This window comes from Rhodamnia argentea, chromosome 2 (assembly GCF_020921035.1).
Source record: "Rhodamnia argentea isolate NSW1041297 chromosome 2, ASM2092103v1, whole genome shotgun sequence".
NCBI lineage: Eukaryota > Viridiplantae > Streptophyta > Magnoliopsida > Myrtales > Myrtaceae > Rhodamnia > Rhodamnia argentea.
Window position 1 is genome coordinate 34,406,848 of NC_063151.1, and position 11,344 is coordinate 34,418,191.

The 11,344-nt window shown below is 41.0% G+C and overlaps 1 protein-coding gene across 4 annotated transcripts; it reads left to right on the forward strand.

Annotated features, from left to right (window-relative positions):
• The first annotated feature begins 59 nt into the window (after window positions 1-59).
• LOC115733237 (tRNA threonylcarbamoyladenosine dehydratase) lies at window positions 60-5,776 on the forward strand. Of its 4 annotated transcripts, none has more exons than XM_030663930.2 (12): window positions 60-150; window positions 196-313; window positions 492-535; window positions 843-954; window positions 1,268-1,415; window positions 1,651-1,863; window positions 2,343-2,477; window positions 2,805-2,939; window positions 3,125-3,340; window positions 3,633-3,757; window positions 4,303-4,360; window positions 5,109-5,776. In XM_030663930.2, the coding sequence occupies exons 2-12, from the start codon at window positions 222-224 to the stop codon at window positions 5,217-5,219; spliced, it is 1,389 nt and encodes a 462-aa protein (XP_030519790.1). In that variant the 5' UTR covers window positions 60-150; window positions 196-221; the 3' UTR covers window positions 5,220-5,776. The 4 variants fall into 4 exon arrangements, with proteins under 4 accessions (XP_030519790.1, XP_048130371.1, XP_048130372.1 ...); XM_048274413.1 differs by having other exon boundaries at window positions 118-153; window positions 186-313; XM_048274414.1 differs by lacking the exon at window positions 4,303-4,360 and having other exon boundaries at window positions 115-153; window positions 186-313.
• Window positions 5,777-11,344: the final 5,568 nt, after the last annotated feature.

Genomic DNA, 11,344 nt, shown 5'->3' on the forward strand with positions numbered 1-11,344 from the left:
GCCTGTTCGGGCCACTTATGGGCCTGTTTCAATTGATGGGCTATTGTTAAAAAAAAAAAAGCCTGGGACTTTCTCGCGGTGAAGGGTTTTTCTTTCGTCCTTCGGCTGCTGTAGGACGAGCTTCGAGAGTTGCAGAAGAAATTTTTCTGTTGGGAGAGAGAGAGAGAGAGAGAGAGAGAGAGAGAGAGAGAGAGAGCGGGAGAAAGATAAGGGAAAAGAAAATGGGAGAGAAAGTGAAGTTGGTGATGTTGCTCGGAGGGGGAGCTATTCTCGGCTCTGTTTCCACCCTCGTCCTCCTCAAGCTCCTCCCCAGGTGAGCGAGTCTCTTCCAGCAATACTTATTGTCAGCAGAATTTCCCGAGGAAAAGCTTCTCTCTCTTACCCTCTTTCTTGAGTTAGCTTTCAGTGCACTGTTTTTTTTTGTATGTCCTGCCCAGAAAATGGATCGTGTCGTCCTAAAGTGATAATCTTTTCTTTCCCTCTTCTCCCAGAAGGCGTGGACAGAAGTACATTAAGGAAGATTTTAGATTACAAGGTGAGTTGTTCAATAGTTATTCTTTCTCAATGCTGTGCAAGGTTGTGTATTTCATTAGTTACATGAGTGTTTAGCTGGAATAGTATACTGCTTAGTTACTGACATGTGCAAGGAAATATGGTTCAGTAGTGTCAGTGTGAGAAGATGTTTGCTTTCTAATCCTATGTGTCTCCTCTGTATATGACTTTATGGTGGATCAGGAGTTATTTTCTAGACTATATATGCATGTCATTCTGACATACTGCGAGCATCGCTTAATAAATATTTGCTATATGATTTTGTATTTTGGGTGACTTTCACCAATCAGGTGATGGGCTTACACTTGAAACCACGAAGAGAGATTACTCTTCGAATGGAGATCATCAGAGAGCTGATGCAGATCTGCTGAAAGATGAAATAGTTTCCGAACAACTGACCAGGTACTTGGTGTATCTCCTGGTGGAATATAAGTTCTCCATCATACTTGAACCCAAGAAATAAATCCAACAATAAAGGACCGAAAAAAAGTCGTGTGAATACTTTCCTCTTGGCTGTTCTTCTCTTGTCTTTTTGTACCTGTAACGGAAAAATTGTTCGTGTGTGAATGACTACAGATGTTGGATCCTTGTCGATGAAAATTGGTTGCGCCCAACCTGGTTTAAATGCTTTTCGATAGTTTTCTCGCGAGTATATAAATTTCTCTGGTTGCTTGTATCTTGAGCATCTTTTACATACTTTTTAACATCTTGTTAGGAACATCCAGTTCTTTGGCTTGGAATCTCTACAGAAAGTGACAAAATCCTATGTTGTGGTCATTGGCCTAGGAGGAGTTGGTAGTCATGCTGCATCAATGCTTCTGAGGTCAGGAGTTGGAAAACTTCTTCTTGTGGATTTCGACCAGGTACTGTCTGTCTAAGATTTCTCAGTTGGATTAACTTTTCTGTTTAACTTATTGCTAATCATGTCAATCTGTTTCTATGGATTAGAGAAGATTGAGTTCCTTGTGATTAATTTTTAAAAGAACTTCGCCAAATGGGCAGAGTACCAATTTAGTTTTTGTTTCGACCTTTATGCTTGAAAATTCTTGGACTCGCATCAACTAGGTACCTCTACTCATTCACTGATTAAATGAGAAGGTATCACTATCATCACTTAATCGACACGCAGTGGCAACAAGAGCTGATGTTGGTACTCCAAAAGCCCACTGCCTGAAGAAGCATTTCTCATCAGTCTTCCCTGAGAGCAGTATAGAGGCGAAAGTGCTGCTGTATGATGCATCAACAGAAGAAGAAATCCTTTCAGGCAATCCTGATTTTGTCTTGGACTGCATTGATAACATTGACACCAAGGTACTTTTTTCTTGCTGATCATGCAAAAGTTTTAAGTTTGCGAGGTTTGCCCAGAAATGATAGGTCTAGCTGTCTAGATTGTCATTGAAAAACTTTCTAGAACATTTTTCTCAGTCAAAGCAATAGTTTTCTATTCTTTTTGTACTCGTCAGTCTTTATGCATTATGATGAACTTTCAGAACTTTCCTTTTGTCATATCATATTTACTGAATTTTGAAAATCTTTCCCACCATTCAGATGTGAGAGCATGTCCCTATTACTTACCTCCCTTTCATGTCTATTCGTTTTTGAGTGACAAGTGCTTAAAGAAACTGTCTATCAAAAGTAGTTCATTACTTTCAAGAGTAAGGAAGTATTGCCTAGAAAGTTTAGAAAAGTCACAAGATTTGCTCTACTTGATTTATTTTGTGGAGTTTAAATTCAGACTTGTGATTAGACAATATATATGCTTAAATGCTCTGATATATCATCCATAGTAGGTTGCTCTTCTTGCTGCATGTGTTCGTAGAGGAGTGAAGGTTCTATCTGCAACGGGAGCTGGTGCTAGAGCTGATCCAACAAGAATTCGCGTAGCTGATTTAAAGGAGTCCACAAATGATCCATTATCTAGAGCTGTAACTCTCTGTTCATGCTTTTCCTTTGTTTGATCTTATGGCAAAATATCTGGTGTACAACTGCTAAAAGACCTCAAGTTTTATAGCTTATTCTATGACTATCTGCTTGTCCTTTCGATTCTTGTCAATGCCCCTGAAATCTTGTCTCATGCTCTCTCTTCCCGTGCTTTGTCTTGTCTTTGAACGGAAGATGCATGAAACCTCATTTTTTTAAATACTTAATTGGATAAGTACAACTTCCTATGACGATTATTGCCTGAATTAGCTAATTTGATTTTAACTGTTCTTCCCAAGAATATATTCATAGTTTCAGTTCCCTTTCCCTAGGTAAGACATCGTTTGAGGAAGGACTATGGCATTGAAGGTGGTATCCCAGTTGTGTTTTCCTTAGAGAAACCTAAGGTGAAGCTGCTTCCATTCAGGGGTCCAAATGGAGAAGAAGAAAATCCTTCAGATTATCAAGTGAGGATATGTTTCTTCTTTATGCTTTTGAAATAAGTTATCAAGGCCCTCTGTTAAAAATTTGCGTAGGAAAATGTTGAACTGAACAATTGCAAATAACTTGGTCATAATAGCTTCAGGGTAATCTGCACTGCTGTGATTGATTATGTATCTTGACTATACAACCTTATGTGTCCTGATGTCAGATTGTGCCAGGTTTTAGGGTTCGTATAGTCCCTGTTCTGGGCACCATTCCTGCAATTTTTGGACAGATCATGGCTTCCTATGTGGTCACACAACTTGCAAGATTTCAAGTTCAAATGGAGCCAGTGGTCAATTTGGATATGGATCATTACAGGGTCCTTCATCAACGGCTTATTGAGCATGAGGAGTCACTCTTTGGAACAGCTACACATGTCCAGGTATGGCATTTTGGATCTGACTTCCGAGAATATGCTTGACTATTTGACAACAGATCAGTTCTATCATTTGGGCGAGACATATTCTTAGATTTTGGCCCATGAAACTGATCTATCTATACCTACAATGTTCACTTCTCATCAAATAGCAATGTCACACTGTATTCTACTATACTGACGATATTAGACTCCTTTCATTCCTTTTCTTCTTTGGGATTTTCCACGTACTTGTGAGAATATCACGTTTGTGTGTGTGTGTGTGTGTACCATCAATTTTTTGGTGCGTTTCTTGAAGGTTGATGTTGAAGAAGTGATGTACGTGGTAAAAGAGTTATGGCATGGTCGCAGCGCAAGAGAGCAGATCGCAAAAGATGTAGGACGTGCAATGTGGAGATCTGTTAATGAGTTGATGCTTGTGAGGTTAGATAGCTTTGCTAATTCATATTCCAAAGCTATTAGGATTCAGGGTTCCATTTTTTGCAATCCTTTTGCTTTTCATGCAAAGTTCAACCAATTGGGAGCTAGTCTATTTGGATGGGTGCGCTGACACTTACGCAAAGTGCTCAATTATGTGCACTGGTTATGTACTCTTCACATTGAAAAGTTTTAGCTTCCACCTGTCTATGCCTGCACTATTATGATGTTTGTGTTCTTGCTATGTGCGCAGTGCGGATTTATTGGTTAATTCCAGCTCATGAAATACTTGCAAAATCAACTTAATGACTTCCATTCTTTGCCATGTGATACTGATGAGCTTTCTATTTTCATTTAACTGAACAACCGATGTCTTAAAGCCAACTTTAATCCTGTTGCAACATCACTGCATATTCTTTTCCCAATTTCACGATGTCTGCTTATTTGCGTTTTTGTTTCATCAATGCATTATTGTGGACGGTGCAATGGCTCATTTGCATTTTGCATTCTTTTTGTCTTTTTTTGCTTTTTTTTTAATTTGTTTTGTTCAGGTGGGATCGAGCCCAACCAGCATCAGTAGCCAATTTGATTCTACTAAAATTTAATGAGGTACTCTGTTTGAGATTCTCTGTGAACTCTGCCTTACTTGCAAGATCGTCATCCTTTCCGGACATGTTCATGGCTGTCAATTTTATCATCCAATCCATATTGTCATCCCCATGTCCATGTTGGCATCTTCCTAGATGGCTCTTTGTATGTGGTGTCCACTTAGGACAAGAAAAGAAAAGCTTGAGGCCAATTTTTCCTTATTTTATTTTATCCACACAGAGGTTGCATGATGAGGTACATCTGCCCCCATGACCCTCTCCGCACCCCCAACTTACCCTCACCCGCCCGCCCGAAGGCAAGTAATTTTTTATGGTGGTAATCTAAAATTCCCCTGGGAAATAGATGCTTTTTTACACTTCCATCAGAAAATTCCTATCCTTCAGCTCCATCTTGTCTAGGTTTTTTTGACGATATGCAGCATATGCAAGAAAAATATGCTCATTCAGAGTCGAGTTCATTCGATACCCACTTTCCTGACATTGCACGGGTAATTGTTGTGCTACCCGTTTTGAAGTTTGGATACTTTGGCTACTGTCTTACATGGCTAGCTGTACCAATTTCATGACAAAGCTTTTGCCTTTTAGTTCCGGCTCTGGTGAACTTTGAACATCTGATTGTTGCACAGTAGAGAAGAGACTATGGTGAAGGCTGCCTCGCACAAGACACTAGCTTTTTAAAATTAAAGCACGTCTTGTATGGTCTCCTTATCATTGATACTGATGTGGATTACTATTTTCTGTTCCGTTAGGCTGATGAACATGAGCAAAGGACCCTTGACGATATACGAAAAGAGGAACCAGAGTTTTTCACAAGAGTGACATCGGTGCTTCAGAGAGCCAGGGCAGATTTCGGTTTGTAATTTTCCATTTGCACCCTTCTTAGTAGGAAACCGTTGTATGATATGGTTGTAGCATGTTGGCTGGGTTCGCCTCTTTTGTGGGGCCCAGCTGACATTCCAAATTAATAAAAAAAAAAGAGAAAGAAAAGTCAAAAAGTGAAAAGGAAAAAAAAAAACAAGAGACGGACAAAAATGAAGAAAAGAAAGGTGCTGCTTCGTGAGTGTGCCCAGTGCCCGAGAGCGAGAAAAAACACAGGATGAGAGAGGGTTGTCTTGGCCAAGTAAGCGAGAGAACAGGGAAAGAAAGAAGAAAAATAGGGCTGCTACTTTGTGGTCCCAATTTGAAGGCCAAACATCGATGGAATGGGCTAAAATTTGGGTATGTTCTTCGTGAGACCAAAGGTTACTGAGTTGATTGATTTCGTTCATAGAGAAACTTCTCCAGACTATCTATATTGTTATGATTTTCTTGCTCTATATGTGTAAATCTATCTTTGTGGTAATGAAATGTTATTGTAATATTGATATTGAGCCTCTAGTACGTGACTAGAAAAGTGCTATGTATTCTACTATTCTTAGTGATTAGTGCAAGTTTTTGGGCAGTCCATTATTTTTTCCTTATTGGATTGTCCACGTAAAATCTTGGTGGTGTTGTTGCCTGTTGGAAAGGATTGGTTGGCTATGAGGGAAGAATAGTAATAAGGGTCAAGTCATATGTACGTAGCTTTATTCTGATTATTATTGAATAATAGAAAATATTATCTCTTCAACATGGTATCAGAGCCTTGTTGAAGTCCTAAACCCTAGATAGTCGGTCGTCATCATCAACAATCAACTATTGTTGTCGACCACCCACCGTCAATCTCCGGCCATCCCCATCGACGGCCAGCCATTGCTCAAGTCGTCGAATCTTCTCAAAATCTCCGGATCTGGCGTCACCCGAGCACAGCGAGCCGGATCTGACATCGCCCAACCCTAGCCGGCTAGATCCGGTGTCGCCCGTGCCCGGCGAGCCAAGACTTGACATTGCCTAGGCCGGTGACCCCAAATCTATTTGTCGACCACCAGCCATTGCCAAAGTTGCCGAATCTTGTCAAAATCCCTAGATTCGGCGTTGCCTATGCTCGGTGAGCTACATCCGAAGTCGCCTAGGCCCGGCGAGCTAAGACTAGACGTCATTCGACGTCACCAAGGTCGACGAGCCTAGATATGGGGTCGTCCGATGTCACCTAGGCCCCGGAAGTCCGGAATCGATGTCGTTCGATGTCGTCTAGTCGAGCGGGCCCGGCTTCGGCGTCCTCCAACACCTTCATGTGCTTGCGATTAACTGTTCTAATGTTCTATTAACTATTCTTGATGTTACGTTGTTAGTGTCTCTTATCCCACAATTTGGTGACCGCAATTGAGTTGGTTTTTTTTTTACCGGTGTGGGGTTGAATGTGTTGATTTCATGGCGATCGATGTGTTTATGATCGGATTGCATCTTGGGTTCAGAAGTTTTGATGGCGATTTTCAAAATTTGAAGACTTGTTGGAGTTGGTATTTATCATTATGTCGAAGCCAATGTTTAGAATGATGTTGTTATATACTATTGGATTGAAGTTGTGAACTACTGGTGTGGCTTGCCGAGCCCGGGCGATTCTGTAACTAGGGATTCCGACAAGATCCTGCGACTTCGGTGGTGGTTGGCGGTCGACGGTGGTGACCGATGGTTGACGGTTGTAAGTGGCTACATAGGGTTTAGGATTTCAAGAAGGCTCTAATATCATGTTGAAGGGATACTAATTTCTATTAGTTAATAATAATTAGAATAGGGTTCCATATACATAATCGCGACTTTTATTACTATTTTATCCTCCCAACCAACCAATACTTTCCAATAATTCCCCTCAAGTTGAGATGAAGATCTCAAATAATCCCGACTTGTTATATAAGAAGCTCATTCTATTTTCTAGTAGAGACTTAGTAAAGATGTCCGCGAGTTGAAGAATAATCTCTCCTTTTGGAACTTTTTTCTGAAAACAATGGCAATCAACCTCTTTGTATTTGGGTCGCCCATGGAAGATAGGATTTGATGCAATATGAATGGCGGATTGATTATCACAATATAACATTGACAAATTTGAAAGTGACATTCCAATCTCTAATAGTAACATCCTCAACCACAATAATTCACCGGTCGCATGTGCCATAGCTCGATATTTAGCTTCAGCACTTGATCGAGAAACTATATATTGTTTCTTGCTCTTCCACGCACCTAAATTACCTCCAAAAAACACACAATAGCCTCAAGTCGATCTCCTATCCATAGGACATTCAGCCCAATCGGTATCAAAAAAGCTTGTAGTGTTTAGATAACCATAATTCTTAAACAATAATCATTTACTTGATACTCTCTTCAAATATTTGATGATTCGAAACACAAGAGAAGAACTTATGAAGCGGCTTACTACGCTAACAATAAAGGATATATCGGGTCTTGTGATGGTAACAAAGTTTAAATTACCTACTAATCTCTAATATCTTGATGAATCATGTAGTAATTCTCCATGTTTTATATCAAGTTTTACATTCGGATCCATAGGGGTATCAATCGATAAATCCAACCTCACCAAGAATGTTAGTTACATACTTTCGTTGTGATAAAGTGACACCGGCATGTGAATAGGCTACTTTAATACTAAGAAAGTATCGAGACGTCCTAAATCTTTAGTGTTGAATTATATATACAGAAATTGCTTGAGTTTCTTGGTGCCATTTGTGATGATATCATCCGCATATATCACAAGAGAGATACAACCAACCGAAGAGACAGATCCGAAAACCGAATGGTTTACCTCACATTGCTTTAATCCAAATTTGATAAGCGCATCACTAAATCTACCAACCAAGCAAGATGAGATTGTTTAAGTCCATACAAAGCCATGTGTAAACGACAAACCATTTTCTCCCGCTAAGCTACAAATCCAGGTGGTTGCTCCATGTAGACCTCCTCGCCTAAATCACCATGTAAGAAGGTTCTTTTCACATTCAACCGATGAAGAGACCAGCCAAATCGCACAACTAATGAAATAAATACACACGCAGATGAGATTTTGACGATCGGAGAGAAGTTGTTGTCATAGTGCTATGATTCGGACCCTTATCTAGAATAGCATGGATCCTAAGGTTAGTTCTCTCTTTATTCGGTGTAGGTCTGCTAAAGCAGTTTAGGGGAAATGCGCATCACTCTATTCTAGACAGAATAATATGATGCAAGTATGTAACACGTGGGGAGCATTATTTGATATTCGGTGTGGAGATCAATCTTCATTCGATCATTATGCTCGGTTCACGACTCTTTGCCGGCAATTGGATACTTATCTTCCTACCTAGGATGATCCAAATGTTTTAGCCAAACACCAAGAGGATCTACGAGTATTCATCTCTTTGGCAACGTACTACGTCACAAAGCTCTCTTCTACAATAGATGAAGTCTTCTCTCAAGCTCTCCGTTCTACAGTCACCGAGAAAATTTCATCCATACCAACTTTGGAGACGAAGCTATGCTTTCCCATGGTCTTGGTGGACATGGAAGTCAAGGTCGAGGTTACCGAGGTGGTGGATGTGGTTTTGTTCATGATGGAGGTTATGGAGGCCGCAATGGAGGGGTTAGTAGTCGTGGTGCCATTAATTCTGGGAATGGTCATAGCTCACGATATTCCCATCATTATCAAAGAGCTGGACATATAGTAGCTTTTTGCTATACTTTTCACCCGGAGCTCAAACAACTCTTGTTGCCTATGCAGAAGTGAAGAATTATGTTGTTTTTCCCTCACCAATTCTGCCAAGTTCGACCATCATACAAAATATGGGTGACTATGTTACCTTGACACATGCTAAGTATGAAACATTGGTTCGTTCTCAACAGATGACAAGATCTTTAGCTCCTCCTACAGCTTTAGCATAAATCCCCAAAGGTAGTTCATCTTGTTTGTTTTCCGCGGCGTTCAACTCCTAAGTGATTGACTCTTGATCTACCCAATCTCATGATTAGCAACTCTAATCTACTATCTTCATTTCATTCAACATCACCTTTATTGTCAAACTCGATCACATGGGCAAATGGCTCCCAATCATATCTAAAGGGGTGCATGACAACCATTCTACTTCTCCGTTTCTATTTCAAACTTATTTCTGGAGCAGATTTGGAACAAAAGCTTGTTTGGTAACGTAATTCTTATTTTCTATTTTTGAAACAAAAATTTGTTCGAGAAATGGATTTAGAAGGGAAGTCAGAAACAAAATCTTTTAGCTTCTCGGAGAAACAGAAATCAGAAATAATAACCCCACACTTTTTCTCAAGTACCTGCTGCCCCCCGCCTCATCGCCGGCCGCCGCCACCAACCACCTCCTACTACCAACCACCGTCGGCCGCTACCGACCTTCGTTGACCTCCACCGGCTGCCACCAACCACTACCTACTGCTGACCTTCGCCGCTGCCGCCGACCAACATCCACCATTGTCTCCCGCCTCACCGTCGGTTGTTGCCACCTACAGTAGTAACCATCGTCGGCCATTGCCTCTAACCACCACCTGCTGTTGGTTGTCGCCACCACCAACCATTGTCATCGGCCGCCGGCCATCGTCGCCCCTCGCCTCACCACCGGTCGCCGCCTATCGCCGTTGACCCCGCCGCCACCCGCCCCCCTCCACCAATGGCCGCAACCATTGTCGGCTACCGCCGACCACTACCGACCTCTACCGCTTGTCGCTGCGACCACCGTTGCGATCGGAATAAAAAATAAATAATATTTTTTATTTTTAAATAGTAAATAATAATTTCTAGAAGTAGAAAATTTCAACAGTTGTCAAACGAACTTCTGTTCTAGGATTAAAAATTTTATGTCCTTATCAAACACTTTTTTTTTTCTTAAAAACTCATCCAGAAAAAGAAATAAAAAAATATATTTCTGAAACGGAATGGTTGTCATGCACCCCCAAATGATTGGTTCCGGCCTATATTTGCTACAGTAGGTTACTACACTCGCAGAACTATGCATGCGATCCTCGATCGGGTTCAAGACTCGTGCCGCATTCTTCTCTCTTCTATGTTTTACCTTCGAAATTGTTCATATGTAAGGAATCATAATCGGAGAGTCAGCACGGAAGCTTCTGCTCAAAATGGTCAATGACATTCGTCGGGAACGGTGGCAAGAAATGCAGCAACCATGTCTTTTTCATATGCATGGAGACAAAGAGTTGACCAAGTTATAGTGGATTTCAAAGCTGAGCCTTCGGGATTAATGACTGAAAATTCCAAACTAAAAGAAAGAGGATCGACTCCGGAAGCAAGCAATGACGTCAATTGGAATGATAGATATATGATGTAAGAGCACAAAATACATGAAAATAACTATCAGGGTATGTACCTAAACATGATGCTTGTTCGCACAGTCACCTTCATCGCATTTGCTCTCTTTTGCATCTTCGATTCGATGAGAGGCGATCATTGTAAGAAGCGTGCACTGAACATTCTCTGCAGCGGCTATGAGTATCCTCCCGAAGCGTTGTATAGGCAGTCCGTGCTGATGGTCCTCTTCAACTTGGTGAAACCGACGCCAGGCTCCGCCGATTGCAGCTATTACGTCCAGTAGTCGATATTCGAATCCAGCGCCGACGAAAGCTACGGCCACGCGGCATGTGTCGGAGTGATTCCCTGCGGTGACCGGGTCGACTGCATAACATGTGCCGGCAGGAAATTGTGGAATCTTTGTCCGGGGGGTTTCGGTGCTCAAGTTCAACTCATCAACTGCATAGTCGGATTCGAGAAATAAATGTGCGAATCTGACTTTGCAGTCGATGAGTTTATTCCAGAAATAGATTTAGAAGGGAAATCAGAAACAAAAAATTTTAGCTTCTCGGAAAAACAGAAATCAGAAATAATAACCCCTCACTTTTATTCGGTGCTCAAGTTCAACTGAATAAGCGAATGTTTGGCATCGTCTTGAAGATTACATTACATCTACATTTATGGGACTATAGGAGTTCGCTTTAACTCTATATAAATGTGCGACTCTGAAATATTCAATGCCAACCAAACATGGCCTAGTGTCGTTCATTCTTTCTTGAAAGATGATAAATTGTCACCGATGTATATATAAAT

Bases quoted from the DNA above. Each gene is read 5' to 3' on its own strand.
- LOC115733237 (XM_030663930.2), top strand. From the start codon at position 222: ATGGGAGAGAAAGTGAAGTTGGTGATGTTGCTCGGAGGGGGAGCTATT. The intron at 314-491 runs GTGAGCGAGTCT...CTCTTCTCCCAG, and splicing joins CTCCTCAAGCTCCTCCCCAG to AAGGCGTGGACAGAAGTACA. The intron at 3,758-4,302 runs GTTAGATAGCTT...TGTTTTGTTCAG, and splicing joins AATGAGTTGATGCTTGTGAG to GTGGGATCGAGCCCAACCAG.